Source organism: Pogoniulus pusillus, chromosome 6, assembly GCF_015220805.1.
Source record: "Pogoniulus pusillus isolate bPogPus1 chromosome 6, bPogPus1.pri, whole genome shotgun sequence".
NCBI lineage: Eukaryota > Metazoa > Chordata > Aves > Piciformes > Lybiidae > Pogoniulus > Pogoniulus pusillus.
In genome coordinates, this window is record NC_087269.1 from 21,912,384 (window position 1) to 21,931,841 (window position 19,458).

Here is a 19,458-nt window from a genome sequence, read left to right on the forward strand (position 1 = left end):
TCCTCGTTACCCCCTAAAAATACCTAGGGGAAAAACAAAAGGCAATGGCACCAGAAAGACCAATCTAGTCCTTTTCTTTGGATATTAGTAAGACAGGCACTCAAGAAAAATGCTGCAAATGCAGCTGCATTCACTTGCTGTCATGAAAAGAAAGGAGGAAGGTTAAGACTTGTACAGTCTGTTTTGGGTAAAGGAGAACACAGATCTCTCTCTATTTCCTTATTTTAATCTTAATTTATTAAAAGCTGTGTAACTTTCTCTTAGGCCAGTCTAATGTTCTAGGGTATGAAGCAGCTCTGGCCTCATTTGTCATCTGGGTTTTTAGGTGGAGGTTGCTGTAAAAGTTGCTGAAACAACACACTAGCAGTTACTTAAGCTCTTTTTGGGGAGGCACATTCATTTCAATTTAGTGACTTAAGGAGTTTAAACCCTGAAGAGGTTTCCTGTGGGCATTGTGTGGATTAAATAAAATACGCAGCATCTGAAGTGACACTGATACATATGGGTAAACCCCATGGGTTCTTGAGAAGCAGGAAGCTGACTGTACTCAGGCTTTAAAAAGCATTTAAAAGCTCATTGAAATCCTCATGTAACACCACAGAGATGGTTTTATCTTTAAACTTTTTGTTCTGGAATTAGAAGATAACTCTATAGGAGAATTAATATGGAATAATCATTATAAAGTAATATACATGGCTATCCCTCTGTTTTATTAGATTTTGATATCTGCATATTATTCCGTAATAGTCAGATAATTTGGATAGGGTCTCTAGTTTCCAACTAGTGAATTTTCTGTCTTCATATAAATCCTAAGAAGAATCTGTATTGGCACAGTTCTGCAATGCCCAGGTGTTCTTCATTCTGTTGTACTTTTTCAGAACAGTTTAGATGGGAAAGGGCTTGTTTCCTCCCTGCATACCTGGGGCTTCTCAAAAGGTTGTATCGTCAGGAAGTGTTTTTTGTCCTAGTGCTTTTTTATTGTGGAGCAAATACTCTGATTTTGAATGACAGTGTGACGGTTTGGGTGTTCTTCACCCCACCACACTTTAGAAATCACCCAGACTAGACTCAGTCAGCTCTGGGAATATAAATGAAGCTATTTATATACAGCTAGCACAATATACAAGCAGATATTTACAGTATATACAGTTATATACAGAAATATACAAGGTAAAAGGTAACACAGAAACACAACTCCCCTCCCAGAAACCTGAGTCCCCAGGAGGGGCTCTCAACCACCCCTGCACCTTCCCCCTGCCCCTCTCAACCTTACCCCAGTCCTAAGGAAGAATAGAGGTCCAGCTAAGAGGTTAAGAAGCAAAGTGGATTAGGCCAAATGGAAGGTGAGGTTAGGGAGTAAGATGTAGCTCAGCCAGCAGCCCAAGCGAGAGTGAGAGAAAAATGGCGAGAGTGTTATCTAATGTTTTCATTTCTTCTTCAGCAAGACTCTGAGGGAAGTAGACATCACCATTGTTTTCCTTTCACAGCCTGTAATCTAGTTCTTCTCACCAAAACATTCCAGCTAGCTTCAAACTAGCACAGTTTGTGGCATGCAGTTCATAAGCTAAGTTTTGTGTAAAGATTTGGAGGTAATGAGAGTTTAACAGACTTCTAACATGGAGGTGATTAGTAGGAACCAGTTGGTTCTTTGCTGTTAGTAACCAGGTCTGTTCTGACTTAGTGTTTGTGACACTAAATTACACATGGAATGCCACTGCTTGGGAGCGACTGTCTTGACTGGGAAACTGGGCTGTAGAGAATCTGCATTTGCTTTGCTGAAGTGTGTCAAAAAAAGTCACATTTTCAGCAAAGAACTGTTTCTGAATGCACATCAGTGCAAGTGATTTTTCCAGGTTTATGAAGGAACAGACTGAATTATTTAGACAGAATCTGTTCCTTTGTAGCACTCAGTGAACTCTAACAGTGTCCCTCCACTGCTTATTTTGTCTGTACTTGAAGTTTAGTCATATGGAATCAGGTAAATGTATGTTAGAAGACAACATCTGGAGAAAAACAAACAAACCCCATCGACCTGCTTCCACTCTATACGGAACAATTTGTGTTACCCTTAGGAAAAGTTAAAACTTGCTCATAGAAGACAGAAGTCACAGCCTAAGTTAAGAGTTTGCATAAAGCAGCTCTCGGCTCCTGTCTTTCACCGCCGTTGCTGGAAGTGTACCGTGACGAAGGAGCCGGTGGTGTTTTTGTGTTGCCGTAACACGCAATCTGTCGTCGTTGCAGGCTGCTTCCTCGGCCACCTATGGAATGCAGGATCAGAGCCAGTTGAAAAGGGATTTCTGTCCTGTAGTGAGATAATCCCTGCGGGTACCTGGAGCGCAGTGTGGAGCCGTGCTGTAGCGCCCTATGCCCGCTTCTGCAGGGGGCGTCGCAGGTCGAGTGCCCTCCTGGCCTGGCGGGGCGGGAGGCGGGGCCGTGCGCCGGGACAGCGCTGGGACTCGAGCGCCCGGCCGGGGTCGAGGAAGTGGGCAGGGGCGGGACGAATCGCGCCGCTCCGCTGGCCATGTGAGAGGAGCAGAGCTGCCCCTTCCTTGCCAGCCCCGGACCATGGCGGCCCCCGGTAAGTGCCGCGGCTGTCTCTAGCTCCGGGGAAAGCGGCAGGGTTTCTCCCCCGGGCCGTGCTGCGCGACGGGGCAGACGCTGACCCCACTCTGCGCCGGAGCCGAGGCTCTCCGCCGCAGCCCAGCCCGTGAGCGGGCTGTCTCGGGCGCTGGCACCGGTAAGCGGGCAGGTGGCGGGGGCGGCGCTGGGGAGCGGCTCTGCTTGACCCCGGCTTTTCGCTGCTGTAGAAAGGGATAGCATGGCCCCCTCCCCGAGCCAGGGAGAGGCTCCAGAGCTCTTCAGAGCAGCGGCGCGCCTTTGTTCGCAGCCAGGTTGCTGTGCTTTCCGCCTCTTACTTCACTTGGCTTGAATTCTGGGCTGATGCTGGCAGAGCTATCTCGTGTCGTGAGTGCCCATAGGGCTGTCACTTTAAGCTAGCTCTGAAGGAGAGTCTTCTGTGGAGGAATCTGGCCCTGCTCGTCTTTTAGCACTTAGACGGTTTTTGATGATGTTTCGTAAAGACCTCAGTTCATCCTAAATACTGCTTTAGCCACTTGCATTTGCATACTTCCCGTTTGGGATGTGACTTAATGCTCCCTGCCACCATGGCCAGGATCACAAACTAAGCTAGGCTGTCCTCGATGAGAATGTGTTGGGTAACGTGCAGGTAAAACGGGTTAGAATAGAGCTGTGAACTCCAGGCAGAGAGTGATGTCGCCTATGTTGTGTAAGTCTTACTAGTGCTCAATTCGCAAGTTCCCCTTGGGGAAGTGTATGTGTTTTATCTAAAAAAGGGAAAGAAACCGTGCCATTCTAGGGGTGTGAAGTAACGTTAGTGTTTCACCGACGCATATCTCCTCCTGGTGTAAAAATAACCTAAACGGAGGCCTCGGGGCTTGTGGGCAAAACTACTTTTCTCCTTATAGACAGAAGGTGATTTTGCAGAGGCTCTTAAAGTAGAACAACTTCGGGTTTGCATATCATAATGCAAATATTGTGTTCCTATCACTGAAGCTGGGTTCGCAAGACTTGCCTCCTTTGATCCTGCTATTTCCACTTGCTTGTTTGCAGTAAAGGTTTTCTGTTCCAGTCAGTGAGAGGTCTTTCTAGGGTGTTAATAATTGCTGCATGTGATCACTCTTGTTTCGTTATGCATTCCAGCTAGGCAAAGAATGTATTCATTTCCTCATAACATCACTTAAATACACATACTTCAGACACTGAAATACGAAAGGTGCTAAAGACTTCTGTTAATGGTACACAGGCAGATTCTAACACCTCTTGGAAGCACTCTGTCTTTTAAGAATTTGTTTATTAAGACACCTTGGTTTGGCTTTCATTTCTGTCATAGGCAGTTGTCTTTCTTAGGAAGTTAATCTTCTGTTGAGGATTTGTATTTTGGACTGCCGTGTTTGTATAACCTCCATACACATGAATCCCAAAGCAAACTGAGAACAGGCAATGCAGTGCTTTTTCATCTAGTCAGAATTTGAGATGGGCTTAGTCTAGCACATGAAAACAGGTTTGCTTGCCACTGCATATGATCATTTGTGTTGGAGTAAAGGATTTGTTTGTAATTTTTTTTTTTTTTTTTACTGTGTGTGGACAATGAAAAGTCATGGTCTACTTCAAAGAGGAATGTGAAAGTGACACACAAAACCTGTGTATTGATAGAAGCCCTGAATTTTCCTCATGGGACTCACAGGAATTATGGCAAACTATTTATGATCTGTAAGTCAGATGTCAAGTGTCAAATCTTGCCTTGTAGAATGAAATAATAGGCAGCAACAGTTGATGACATGTGATTCATATTTGGGAAATGTTAAGTGGGCAAGATGTAGTGATAATCAAAACTGTACAGTATGGCCGTAAACCACTATCCCACATTTGCTCAGAACTCAAAGATTGCCACCTCGCTAATCCCAAACGTGGTCACAGGCTCACAGGCTGTTAAGGGTTGGAAAGGACCTCTGGAGATCATTGAGTCCAACCCCCCTGCTGGAGCAGGACTATAATCTAGTGCAGGTCACGCAGGAATGCATCCAGATGGGGTTGAGAAGGAGCTTTCAGAAAAAAACCCTTTTTTGTTCCCTTAGCTGGCTCCCCATGGAAGATGCTTTTTTAGAGTCTACCCTTCTGCATGGGCTTATAAGGCAATTGGTGAGTTTTCCTGTCCCTTCATACAGCATATGACTGAATGCAGCAGCACTTCTTTGTTCCTGAGCTTGGGATCTTGCTTTCTTGTGATCAAACTCAAGTGCACACTAGCCTCTGCAGGGGAAACCCAGGCTCAGTTAGAGTGGTGTACACCACAGTCTCCCAGCTCCCCCATACTCTGTGATACGTATCTCATCAGGTAATGTAGATGCAGCTGTAGGGACTGACATTTGCATTAATTATGATGCATTAATCATTAGGCTCTAGGGGCTCACAAATAATTAAGATTATTAATATAAGGAAGGCTTTACAACATTGAGAGCCTTTATCAGGGGCTCAAATACAGTTTTTATGACATTCCAGTAAGGAAGTTTGGGTTGAGATCACTCAGGTGCTGAGTTTTTTCTTTCTCATTCTTGGAAAAGTTAGCAATTAGCAGCCTGGCCAGTGCTCTGACGCATGAATTTCTGTGCAAACAAGTTCCTGCAGAATCTTCAGAGAGACATACCTGTGTGCATGCATTCCCCTCCCCTGGCTAGCAGGACAAGGGCACTTCACATGTCATCCTTTTAAAGACTCTGAGCTGCTCTCTGCCCTGCTCTGATTCATGGGGTATTCCCACATCATGCAGGCTGATATGCCACTTCCAGTCACGTCAAAGTTCAGATTGCTCTCTCCTCTCTGAGGTTGCATTAAGGGTGGTGGGCTGGGACTAAACTCTGCCTTCTCCCCATGAGAACTTTTGGCAATACCGTGTCACAGAATCACAGAATGTCAGGGGCTGGAAGGGACCTCAAAAGATCATCCAGTCCAACCCCCCTGCCACAGCAGGATCACCTATACCAGATCACACAGGAACTCAACCAGAGAGGGAGACTCCACAACCCTCCTAGGCAGGCCTGTTCCAGTGTTCTGTCACCCCCACAGGGAAAAAACCCTCCTCATGTTTACATGGAAATTTCTATGCCTCAACTTGCGCCCATTGCCCCTTGTCCAGTCGTTGGGCATCACTGAGCCTGGCTCCATGCTCCTGGCACTTACCCTTTTTACATATTTACAAACATGAATGAGGTCACCTCTCAGTCTCCTCTTCCCCAAGCTAAAGAGCCCCAGCTCCTTCATTCTCTCTTTGTAACAGAGATGTTCCATTCCCTTAATCATCTTTGTGGCTCTGTGCTGGGGTCTCTGTGGTAGTTCTATGTCATTCTTGAACCAAGGGGCCCAGAACTGGACACAGTACTGTAGATGTGGCCTCACCAGGGCAGAGTAGAGGGGTGTGGTCAGAAGATGAGTCTAATTTGTTTGCTTCTTAGCAAACTATGAAGATATGATATAGTCTATTGCTATTGCACACTTTTTTTATTCTTTCTCGTCACAGTCATTCTCTGATTTTTGACTAAATTTATTCATCCCCTTCCATTCTTTGTATAATTTATATGCTAGGGAAAGTTTTATATCATGTTCTGTTTCTGTGTTAGTCTGTGGGCCTTCCACCTCAATCTTAAGCATTTCTACAGTAATAGTTTGTAATTTCATGAGTTATATCATGTAGTGTCATGTAATATCATTGCTGTGTAATGGAGTGTGCAACTAAGCACTGACTGGAAATGAGTCTAGTGATCATGGTTTGGCATTGCAGAGTGTAACAGAATTGCATCTGGATGGTTTTCTACAAAATAGTTAAACGTGGCCTGCAATATTATTAGTAGGGATGATGTTTTGTAAACAGAAGTCACTCTTACACCCTGAATTTAGGAATGTAGAAATGAGGTATTACTAAAATTTAAACTAGATTACACTTGAGAATGTGAAAGATTTTTTAAATGGTTGGCAGGCACAAATCTTTCTTCATGTTTCTGTTGCATATACTGTTCATGTCTTTCTTACTTGAATCAAAGGCTTCCTTGTGTTTGTTTTTGCAAAATCATCATATTGAGTGCATTGTCAAAGCATCCAGATCAGAGTTTAAAGAAATAAAATGCTTGATGTTCACCTGGTGATCTCCTATTACGTGTGTAGCAGGCAGAGTATACAGTGTGCTCTGTGAGTGAAGAGTTGGAAGAAAATCTCCACAAAACATTCTGAATTCTCTATTTATTTTACTTTTCCCTGAGGACCAGGCAGTAGTTTGTGCAGGAAAGGGAGGTATTTTGTTAGTCAAATACTAGCATGATGCAGGGAAGTGAGTCCTGTGTCATCATTTTTTAAGAGGGTGTTGCAATTGAAAACTCTTTCTAGATTATTTCTTTTTGTTTGTTTCTGTGAAACAGTCCTGTTGTTGACTTAAGCTTGTTAAGCCCTTAAAACCCACTTCCAGTATTTTTGCTTATGAATGTAGAGAGTTTCCTTGTCTCTAAAAGTGGAGTCAGTAATTTTATTTCTCACTTCTCCTTTTAAAGACATTGTTCCTCAGTTTATCCTAGAAGTATAAAAAGAGTTGAAGAGGGCCAAAGGAGAGCTGACACAGTGCTTTTAGGGGGAGTGGTCTGCAGGCAGAGTAGTTCTTTTTAGGGAATCAATACCTTTTCTAAATTCCAGGTGAAGTCCTTTCTGCTGGGTGCAGAGGCTCTGGGTAGTGTCTCCAGGAATATAAATGCTGGAAAGGAGAAGGGAACTTGGAGAGAGTCTGTGAAGTTTCCATCTTTTACCTACATGTTGGAGAAGCAAGGCTTCTTGGATATTTAGTGCCCCTACAGTACAATGCATGTTTAAAATTGATGGCTTGCTGACTGTGCATCCTCTGCAAGCACAGCTGCTTCCTTTCATTGGAATACTGGAGAAGGAAGGGCCTGTTGAGCTGTGGAAGCTGTACTCCTCTTAAAAATGGATGTTAGGATTAGTCATTCCGTTTCACAGAATGTCAAAATATTCTGGAGGCCACTGCTGCTTTCCATAGAGTCTGGAGGTGGGAATTCCAGAGAGCACCAAGGAAGAGTTTAGAAGCTGTGGGCATACTTCAGAGGGTCAGTGTGTCATCTCTCTGCCTGAGGAGGTTTGGCTTAGCTGGCTGTGCTGCAGTGCATGGGCCCCATACTTGGCAGGTAGTTGTACTGCCCTTTTCCACTGTGCTGTATGTAAATCAACATATGACAGTGGAAGCAGAAGTCCCTGGTACTCCTCCCTTTCTAGAATAAAACAACTGACATCCTGATTCTGCTTGGTCTTCCTGTTTCTGCTTGTGATTCTGTTGTCTTTTTGAGGTGGTGTTCAGCCAGAAGCAGTATTTTGGTGATAGTGGTGTTCTTACTGGTGTGAAAGACATCTTTTTTCCACAGCAGTTCTGCACTCTTAGCTTTAAAGGGCCCAAGGTTTTGGGTTTGTTTGCCTGCTTTATTGGTTTTCTGGATCCCCTTCATTGAAAATACTCAGAGTTCAGGAGCTGTATTCACATAGAAACATGCAGCTGCCCTAATGAATACTGCTGAATGGCAGTGCCCATGTTCCTCATAGCTAGAACTATGACTGCTAGAGACTCAGTTTATCCAGGTAACCATAGTGCTGTTGGTTGAGCAGAGAGCACATCTCTATCCTTCTCAACTGTACCATTTCTGCTTGATTACAATTTAGAGTTGGTAATTGTATGGTTTAGAGTTGTGGTACCATAGGCTAGACGTCATTTCAGCCTTCACTTAAGCTTTAGGGGAAGGTGGCAGAATGGAGTCTTTGGAGGTTGTTAGATTTGGAATGAATTTTAATAAGGTAACTGCAAAATTGTTTTTCTCAGTTCTGGTAAATTCACTCTGTGCAGATACTCTTTTTGGCATGCCAAATTTTAGGCACTGCCTTCTACTTTAATTAGAAAACTCTCCTTTATTTGCTTGCTTCTGGATCAGGATGGGTTTGGAATGTTGTTGAAGAGTCAAACTGGTATTAGAGGAAGATAATTTGTTAGTAAGATTTGAAATGCTCAGCATTAAAATCTAACATAGGACCATAGCCATAATCTTCAAATTTGGATAAGCTTCTTCACAAGTAAGATAATTAAATTTAGACTTAGAAGTTTTCTTGAGATTGGTTGGACTGCGCTGCACTGTGATCTTCTTAACAAGGTGGGAACAGTTTTTAAAGTGCTTTCATTCCAGGGCATAGAAACACAGTAGTGTGTCGGTAGGAGCTGTCACTAGAGCGTTATGGAATAAGTCAACTCTGGTGAATGTATTTTAAGCTGTATTATGGCCATCACTACTGCATTAGTTCTTTCTCTCTGAAGGGAGACTTTGTTGTGCTGAAATGATTGGGAAACCTTTATATTACAGTTCTGGGGGAAGAACTCTCTAAGTATCTGAAGCCTGAATGATAAAATTGCTGTGTGTGAGCATTGGACGTAGTGTACACTTAAGCTGCACACATACTTTGCAAGCAGTTGGCTTTCTGCTGCGATGAGAGCAAATGTTCAATACCATGGAAGCCATTGTGACTTCCTGTAAGCATCACTTGAGTGAAGGTCTTTCTTATTTTAGGTGTGCTATATTTAGTGTTTACTCTGCTTGAGCGTGGTCTGCAGTTGTGTTGCAGAGACCCTAAAACGGTATAAAATGATTTAACTTAACACAGAAGGATGAAATCTCCTTTTCCATCCTTTTTTTCCTCCCTATTAATATGCTTTGAGTCTCTAAGTGTCCACGTGTGGTTTATTTCACTTGAAACTACATAGGAAATCCCATTTGTCGTAGGAAAGTTTTTGAGAGTAAAAAAACTACTTAAATTTTAGTGGGGTGAGTGCAAGTAGGAGTTCATCCACCCTTAGAATTGTGCTGTGGCTGTGAACACTTCACTCTGGATTTATCTGCTGTTCTTTTGAAGTGCTTTAGAGCTTCTGATCCTACAAAGCCCTGTAGGATTTCTTATGCAAAGCCATAGGTCAGTTGTTGCTTTGAATTTAATCCTCCTCCCTGTGATCATCTTGCATCTGTACAGGAACCTCTGAAGAATATGATGTGCTAATTGTGTATGCAAGTGATGCCACTGAATGGTGTCAGTACCTCCAGAACCTCTTCCTCTTTACCCGGCACGTTCGAAAGCATCGGATTCTGAGCTACCAGCTGGAAGGCAAATCTGCCATCTCCCACCAGGAACTGGACCTGTTCAGCAGAAGTCGGAGCATCATACTTTTGCTATCTGCTGAATTGGTGCAGAGCTTTTATCTTCCTCCTGTCCTTCAGAGCCTTCAGGAAGCTTTATGGCCCCCATACAAAGTCGTCAAGCTGTTCTGCGGTGTTACGGACTGTGAGGACTATTTGACCTTCTTCAAGGACTGGTCTCAGTGGCAAGAACTCACAAATGATGATGAGCCTGATGCTTATCTTGCGGCTGTCAAGAAAGCTATTTCAGAAGGTAAGGTTACAGCTGTGGAGTTGCTCTTTCTGGTTGGAGTTGGAGGAGGGAGATATGTTGTGTCGTTTATTTTTGTTTTAACACTGATAATGTGTTTTGTTGAAATAGAAAACTAAAGCAAATTGCAAAAACCCTGTAAATGAGGAATTTCTGCATGACAGTTTTTCTGTGCCTGGTCAATTGGTCCCTAGTTCAGGAGAGACTACAGGTGACTCAGAGAACTTCTGACTGAAGAGGTTATCTTAGGTGCTTGATTTTGAATGCAAATTGAATGAAAAAAATTAGTATCTTTAATTTTTTTCCTCTAAATGCTGTGCCCTGCAGTTTATTGACCCCAACTGATGGAAAATCGTCTTCTCCTTCAGACTTACATTTCTGTCATACCAGAACCAAAATAAGGTTGTCTAATATCTGTTCTCTAGCACTGGAGGAGAAATTCAAGTTACAACCATACTGGCAACAGATCAGCTTGCTACCTGTGATGGCACAGTAGAGATTAACGGAAGAATTGCATGGTCTTAAAAATAACCCAACCAGCCTGAAAGTGATCACCTCCCAACAAGCACAGATCACTTAACTAGCACAGAAGTATTACCAGCTGGGGACTACAGAAGCCCAGTGTAGTTGAACTTTCCTAAACTCTAGAAAAGTGTATGGTACTCCTTTCTAATAGGTTCTATTGAAATGAAGGTGCAGAACTCCAGGAGGTTGTGTTGGTCAGGGTGTTTGTATGACAGTGTGCCATATTTAGGGTTATATTAGCAGGATTAGTGTCCTGTGATTGCATCTGGGATTAAAATTGGTCTGTATTTAGTGGTATATGTTCTAGTATTGTAAGATGCTTTATGCCAGGATAAAAACTGCAATAACCATAATGTCAAATATATTGTAGTAAAAATAATTTTTTAAACTTTTGGTCTTAGTCAAAATAGCCTTCCCTGAAGAAATGGGATTGTGCTGAAGATGGTATTCACAGGTAACCATGTCACAGTGTTTCCTAGTACCTTTTAAAACTCTTCATAATCTGAAGTTTACCTCATCTCCCTTTCAAGCACTCCCAAAATGTGGTTTCTCAGTGGGTAACCTAGGGCTGAAGTAGTCTGACTCTTTTGCTTTTAGCCTAGAAGATGACAGAAAATAGTGGCTGAGCTTTTCTGGCCTGAAAAATAAAACTGGCCACAGATTAAATCAAATTTTTGGACATTTTCAGGCAGAAGTAAAAGTTCAGTTATTGGTTTCCTCTAATCTTAAATCTAGAATATGTCACCAATGTTTTATTGATTTTTTAAATGTACTGTTCGATGTCAGAAAGGGTTAAACAGCTTCTCTCTGGATTGCTAGTGCTAATGGTTTTGCTTACCATGTTCAAGGGCTGTCAGAGTTATTTTAGACCAGTACAGGAGTAAATTCTGAGTGCACAAAGCACAACATGGGGCATTAGAAAAACTGCTGCTTTTCTCTCTGGATGCAAAAGGTTTGTCAAAAGGAGGCACCTAAAATCTGATTTTTATGCTGAGAAAGTGTATCTGTTGACAGTGGTGCACTGAATGCAGAGCCTTGTCAACTGAAGAACAGCCTTTACTCTCTGAAATTGGATGCAGTCAATGAATTGTATTAAGCTTACCTGTTGCTTTTCTTCCACTTCAAGTGGTTGTCTATAGATGAGGTCACTCTGTCAGTGTATAGCTGGCTGCTCATTGGCACACTGGAGGCTGTGCTCAGAGGACCTGGGTGCTATATTTTCCCAGAGCTTCTTTGAGCCCGTCCTGGGAAGCAGCAGAGGTGGGTCTTACTGGGTAGTACTATGTTGTCTGTCTGAGCATTAGAGAAGTACGTTTAATGCCTGGCATTTTAGTGGGCTGGCTGCCATACATCTGTGACAAAGCTTCTTTGGGGTAAGTCTGATTTTTCGTAGTGGGACATAGAGTCCTGCTTCAGAGGTATCATCTCTCTGCTGAAAGTTAGCACGTGCTGGAAAAGCCCTGTGCTTTAGCTTTATGTAAATAATATTTTGAAAGGGTGATTGTGCTTTGGATATTTGTTGTTGTTTCTGCATAACAAACCCCCCTGACTTATTTTCTGTTTTCTTACTTTAACAGTCATATACTGATCTCAGATTGGCTTTGGTATATCTAGAAAACATTTGACTGAGAGATGAAGGAAATAAAAACCAAAGTCAATTGCTGTGGAATCTGCTTTAGCATTTTCCAAATAGTTTGGTACTCAAAGATTTAGAATTTCTGGGGTTCTGTTACTGTTGTGGGAGCCCTACCTAATGTAAGCTCTCAGCTGCATGCAGAAGTTGGGTAATGTTTCTGTGTGCACATCAGAGTAATTGCCAAGGCTGTCATTTGGTGTCATTCTGACTCTTGTGAAGGAAAACTTGCTTCACATAGGCCAGTTTCATGGTGAAAGTATTTGGATGAATGTATCAGATCTTCTGTGGGGAGAAAAATGACTGGTAACCTCTGCCATCATGTGATTTTAAAGATCAAGTTTTGTGAATGGCATCAAATGCAAATACTCTCATGCTTCCTCTGAAGAGTGGATAATCCCAGGTGTACCTAGTTCCCTTTTTGGGTGAAACTGTGAAAACTTTCTTCTTGGTTGGTAATAAAATGTAGTGTCTACCTCATAGTTTGCTTGCAGCTAACCTCAGCATGAGTGACTTAATTTAAGAGTGTTTGTGATAGTAGACCTCTCTGACAGAGAAACAGAGTTTGCTCTGCTCCCAGGACTTAATTGTTAGGATTTTGGATGAAGACTTGGAAGTCAGAAGGTCTTAGAAGATTCTCAATTAAGTCCACTCTCTACAGCAAATCAAACTTTTTCTGAGTAAGGCAGCCCTCAATTCCTGCAGTACTTTGCAGAGAAAGTTTGTGACCATATTTTAAATGATGTGTTTGGATGTCTTCCTCTGGAAAGTACTTCTCTTCACACGTGTTCACCAGTACTAACAGCAGTGTCAACACACATTTGAAAAACTAAGCCTGATGCAAAACTGATCAAGCTTCAGCTTCCTACTACCTAAATCTTGAGCTAGTGGAGCATATGACGCAGGACATGATGAGGGCCTGCACAGTACATTAGATCTGCTCTTAGATTCTAGTTTTAGTGCATCATGGGAACATGACACCTCCAGACATTACACAGAACTATTTTAATTTTTATTAGTTCAGTACGAATTCAGAAATGAGGAACCACCTCTCTACCCTTGCTGAGAACTAACTGTGCTGACACTGGCTCTTGCTCTCTTGTAGATGGAGCATTTTTACTTCTACAGCTTCTCAATCCTGACAGACAACAGAAAGCATGACGATTTGTGTTAGCAGGCACTCCTGTTTGCTGTGGGAAAGCTCTTCAGGCTATGCAATAGCTGTGCTAAGGACATAGAAATACTCAGGATGGCACTCTACAAGCCAGCTCAGGTTTGGTGGGATATAGTCATCAACCGGGGTGCAGTGACCAGCCTGCTATTTAAGCCCTCTTGCTGGCTTGTGATACTGCACCATGCTATGCTGTGTGAGTTGGGCTGCACAGTTGGAGTCCTCCTAACATTCTCAAAGCTCAATTGACATCTGTTTTGTATTATGCACATTTCAACTTTTCCAGTTTACTTCAGACTCTACTCAGGCTGTTTTGAAAATTTTCAAATGTCCTTATGTTTCCAAAGCATTCACTAATTAATCAGTGGCTTTGAACTTTCTGTACCCAAGCAAACTCTTGTGGGGAAAACCCCAGGGAAGTTGAAATCTGCCAGAGATTGCCAAGGTGGTAGCTGCGTGTAACAGCTGTGAACCATGCTGTTGAAGGACAAATGCAGCTTTGGCTGAGCAGAGCTCTTCTGCAATTAAGTAGATAATAAGGAAGAATCAGTATCAGCAAACTTCTTGCAAAGCACGAGAATCAGAAGTGGGTGTAAGGGTGTGTATGTTGAAGGTGGAGGACAGTGGGCAGTTAGAAAGAAGATGAGAGTTTGGCAGAAGCCTTGTAGGTGAGGAAGAGCTGGAATGTTACTTCACCTAGTGAGGGGCTCATTAAGAAATGTCAGAGACCAAGGCAGCAAGCTTTTGTTGAGAAGGCAATGACATAGCAGAAACCACGTAAACTATTTTATAAAGTTCTCCCTCCTGTACATGTCAGTAAATTGAAATTAACTTACTGACTTTCTTCTGTTGCACTGATGAAACCTGAGAGCATATAATAGAATCATTCAGGTTAGAAGTGAGTTCTTCAGATCATCTAGTCTAATGTCCTCACTCAAGCCTGGTTGTTTAAAGCAAGTTATCCAAGACCATGTCCAGTCAAGTTTGAGTATCTCTGCATGTGGAGACTTGGTAACCTTTCTGAGCAACTTGATCTGCTGTTTGACCACCATCATAGAATCAACCAGGTTGGAAGAGACCTCCAAGATCATCCAGTCCAACCTATCACCCAGCCCTATCCAATCAACTAGACCATGGCACTAAGTGCCTCATCCAGGCTTTTCTTGAAGACCTCCAGGGAGGGTGCCTCCACCACCTCCCTGGGCAGCCCATTCCAATGGGAAATCACTCTCTCTGTGAAGAACTTCTTCCTAATATCCAGCCTATACCTACCCTGGCACAACTTGAGACTGTGTCCCCTTGTTTTATTGCTGGTTGCCTGGAAGAAGAGGCCATCCCCCACCTGGCTACAATGTCCCTTCAGGTAGTTGTAGACAGTAATAAGATCACCCCTGAGCCTCCTCTTCTCCAGGCTAAACAGGCCCAGCTCCCTCAACCTCTCCTCATAGGATTTGTGTTCCAGGCCCCTCACCAGCTTTGTTGCCCTTCTCTGGACATGCTCCAGCACCTCAACATCTTTCTTGAATTGAGGGGCCCAGAACTGGACACAGTACTCAAGGTGTGGCCTGACCAGTGATGAGTACAGGGGAAGAATATCCTCCCTTGTCCTACTGGCCACACTGTTCCTGATGCAGGCCAGGATGCCATTGGCTCTCTTGGCCACCTGGGCACACTGCTGGCTCATCTTCAGCCTACTATCTATCAGTACCCCCAGGTCCCTTTCCTCCTGGCTGCTCTCCAGCCACTCAGTCCCCAGCCTGTAGCACTGCTTGGGGTTGTTGTGGCCAAAGTGCAGAATCCCACACTTGGCCTTGTTAAATCTCATCCCATTGTCCTCTGCCCACCCATCCAGCCTGGCCAGGTCCCTCTGCATCATAGTAACAAAGTGTTTCCTTGTGCCCAAGGGGAATTTCATGTGTTTGTTTGGGTTTTTTTACCCATTACCTCTTGTCCTGTCAGTGGGCACTATGAAGTCTGGCTCCTTTTTGATTCCCTCCTATCAGGTAAACATTGCTGAGATCCTTTCAGGTCTTCTTTTCTTCAAGTTGAAGAGGTCCAGGTCTTGCAATCTCTCCTCGTATGAAAGTCACTGTAGTCCCTTAATCGTCTTTGTGGTCCTGTGCTGGACTTAAGCTGTAAAGATAAAGTAACCTTGGAATAAATTACTTAGAGTTTGAAGTCTGTTTGGACAGATGCATAAGATGGTCTCAAGTGTGTCTCAGAACAGGGGGCTGAAGTTGTAGTTCATGGGAGATTCAATTCAGTTGGACACTTCTATGCCTATCTGATTGCTGACTTTTTTCATCACTGTCATTTAGGGCTAGTACAGTAAAGGAAGCAAACTGGAGGTAGGCAGGGACAAGAATCTATGTACAGACCTAAATGGACAGAGACATGTGAAGTTGAGGACTGTTTGGTGTGTACTTATGGCTCTTGGTGTTCAGGGGTGGGAATATGTTTGGAATAGGCCTATCTCAGAATTACTTACAGCATTTATTTCTGCTAATTTATTGGAGTAGCCTTGAGGATACGAAGTAGAACGATTATCTGCTGTACTGCAGTCTTCCCTCCTTCCTCTGCTCCTTTTCCCCCTGCCTTGTTGAAGGGACAGAATTAAGTGAACTTGTAAAACTGTATTTTTCTCTGTGAAATCATGTTGAAACAGAGGACATGCTTCTCTGAGCCTGCTCTTTGAAGAGGAAAGGGTGAGGTATTAGTCATTCCTCTGGGTGTAGTTATTATATGGGAGTTCTGCAGGCTGGCTGGTTCTCATGGCCTGTTACGGGGAGGAAACTGATGCTCTTGCACAGGAGTTAAGGTTGAGAGAACATGCTGGTAGTGTGCCTTGCAGATGGTGGTATGGTTTTAAATGACTGATGCTGGAAACAGAGACTTCAGAGAGAAACCTCAACTAAGCCCTCAAGTGATACCGAGAGAAATGCATGAATGTCCTTATCCTTGAACATATTTGTCCAATGTAGCTAATAGGATTGAGCAGTTGAAATAGTCTTCCCTGCTGCAGAATGGATGCATTGTTTATCATCAAGGTGCTTCATAAAGTCTTTGTTTATGTACATTAAGAGCAATATTTCATAGCTCATCTTTCATAACACTATGGGATTCAAGCAGTGCTAGCATAGGTGCAAGCCATGTGCTAGCATTCTAGACAGAAATAATGGTCACAGAATCACAGAAACATTCAGGTTGTAAAAGATCCTACTCTACAAGGTTCACCCTAAATCATATCCCCAAGCACCACATCCAAACAACTTCTAAACACATCCAGGGTTGATGACTCCACCACCTCCCTGGGCAGCCCATTCCAATGCCTGACCACTCTTGCTGGGAAAAAAATATTCCTAATATCCAGTCTAAACCTACCCAGTGGCAGCTTGAGGCCATTCCCTCTTGTTCTATCACTATTTACCTGTGACAAGAGACCAGCACCAACCTCTCCACAACCTCCTTTCAGGCATCTGTAGACAGCTCAGATGTGATGTAATAGCCAAAACTAGCAAAGTACAGGAACTAGGAAGCATTGGACTACAGTAGACTTCATGCACATTGCACGTACTAATAATACTTATTTTTGGCTTATAATTCTCATCATGTCCCCACAGGCTGCTTTAGTAGTGACTAAGCCTAGTTCTAAATATTTAAATTATATAAATAATCTTGGATGTGTCCAGTTCTTTACATTAAAGGTGCTTCTCTCAGCTCAGGGATGCTAGTGAATGAACAAGAGCTCTAAGTCTGAAAGAGTTTTGTGGGATGTCACAAATTGCAGCTTCCTCTTCAAGCTGTAATAAGGTTACTGAGTGTTGTCTTGTCATCCTGGGGAGATTGCAAAGCTTCTTTTCCTGTGCTTAGATCATTGTAAGTGGTGTAACTGGTGTCTTCATGTAATCTGCAGCGTTATAGACCAAGACCATATCTTCCCGAGGTACTGAGGAAGATGAGGCTACAGACCAGTGATCCCAATGTGAACTGTAACACCCCATCCAGTAGTCAGGACAGAGTGGGTTGAGGAGCTTTGCTGGGACAGATAATGTGTGTTAGTCAGTTTCTGAGCTGTTGCTAATGCAGGAAGGACTTCCCATCTGCGATTCTTACCCATACATCTGCCCATGAGGAAATGTCATGAGAGGTGCTTTGCAGCTGACTTTCTTGGTCGCATTTTTCATCTGACGCTAATAATGAGTGCTAGGAATAACTGAAAACTGAGCCCAGCACAAGCAGCCAACTGGAAATTACTGTTGCATTTATTACATTTGTTGCATTTGCACCCTAAACTAGAGTGTTCCTACAGAAGTTACCTTTAATCCTGTGAATTACTTTCCTGTTCTCTGCCAATTCTCCATATGTTTGAGGTTTTTATTTACCACTCTTATCTAGTGGCTAGTGATTTTAATTTTTTCTTTTCTTCTTGCTTTCTCTTTTATGTCTTCTCCACTTCTTGTGGCTTTTCAGTCTTTCCTTTCTTAACATCACTATTCTCAGAACTGTGTGCTGAGTTTCCTGTTCCTACAACCCAAGCATGGTATTTTTTTGTCCACTTTCTCATCTCTACCTTCCAGTATTTATAGGAGTGATATGGAGTCATCCTTGGTGTTGTAAACAACTTCTGGTGATTCAGCTTTTCCTAAACACTTTTCATTTCAAATATGAAATTAAGAAATAACTTGGAAGTAGCATTTGGGAGCACAGATACAGATATATGAAGAACTTTCCTCAAACCTTGTTCTTTCTCAGGCTGAGAGCACAATCTGCTTAATTTCCCATTGAAAACACTCTAAAATGGTTTTTCAATAATTATGTTGTACTTTAACAGGAATTAGAGGTAAGGGTCAAAGAAATTAACACTAGAATACCATTTAATACAGGGCATTAATCATTTTAAACTCATCTAATTTTACAATTAAACTGAATATTCAATCTGTCAACCCTTCAGAGTATCCAATCACAGAATCTCAGAATCAGTCAGGGTTGGAAGGGACCACAAGGATCAGCCAGTTCCAACCCCACAGCCATGCCTGAACTGGAGAAATGAACCAATTCATTCACTTGGGTTAATTTTTCATGAAGATCATGAACGTCTCTCACGCTCTCCTCCAAAGACATCTTTCTCTTTTCAGTTACACGTCTGTCATTCTAAAACAGGGGTCCTCAAACTATGGCCCTTGGGCTGCATACGGCCCTCCAGGGTCCTCAGTCCATCCCTCCGCTGTGTACAGGATCCCCCCCTGCCAGGGGGAAACCAGGCAGCCGTTTGCTGCCCCTGGATCCGCTCGCTGGCCTCCGCGGCCCCCAGGCACCCACCGGGGCTGGGCTGGAGCCAAACTACAGTCTGGCCCCCAACAGTGTCTGAGGGACAGTGAACTGGCCCCCTGTTTAAAAAGTTTGAGGACCCTTGTTGTAAAACATGCCCAAAGCTATCTGTTCCCTGAAGTTTGGTGAAGTGTGCTTCATACAGTACACTGTGTGTGTTTCTGAGTATTGTCTTAGTGAGTTGCAGGGGTAAAAACTGTACTTGCTGAAGCACTGGTCCTGTTAACAGGTTTCTCTATAACTGGGCTGCTGTCTTTTTAAGGATAGAGCTTCCCTAAGAGATGGACAACTACGTGTGTATGTGTTGTGGAGGCAGGGAATTCATGTGGCCGAGTCAGGAATATATGTAAAAATAGAATTATTTCATTTTCCTGAAACCTGCCCCCGAAACTATATACAGAAATTAACTTAGTTTTAATTAGCAGATTCAGTTTGAGAAGATCTTACAATGATACCATGGATAAATTTGACTGTTTTAGAAGTCAGGAGAAGGAAAGGCTAAGCTACTAAGTGTAGCATTGCCACTATTAATCAGGCTGAGCCAAAGTTTACTCACAGGTGAGTTAGGCTGTCTGAGAGAAAGGGCAGTCCAATGCGTGTCAGCTCTCTCTTTCAAACAACATCCCAGGCTCATAGGCTTGCACAGAGGGTGCTTATAGTGGGAAGCCATCCAAAGCTGAGACGGTCCTGTCCCTCAGGAGCTTGTCCTTGGGAGTGCCAGGGGACTCTTTATTAGGAACTATCCAGGCGGGGA

The 19,458-nt window shown here is 43.1% G+C and overlaps 1 protein-coding gene across 1 annotated transcript; it reads left to right on the plus strand.

The window, feature by feature from the left end:
- The first annotated feature begins 2,364 nt into the window (after positions 1–2,364).
- On the plus strand, positions 2,365–10,191 carry LOC135176409 (phosphoinositide 3-kinase adapter protein 1-like). Its single transcript, XM_064145561.1, has 3 exons — positions 2,365–2,523; positions 2,602–2,737; positions 9,634–10,191. Exons 1-3 carry the CDS (start codon positions 2,365–2,367, stop codon positions 10,164–10,166), a joined length of 828 nt encoding a protein of 275 aa, XP_064001631.1. The 3' UTR covers positions 10,167–10,191.
- Positions 10,192–19,458: the final 9,267 nt, after the last annotated feature.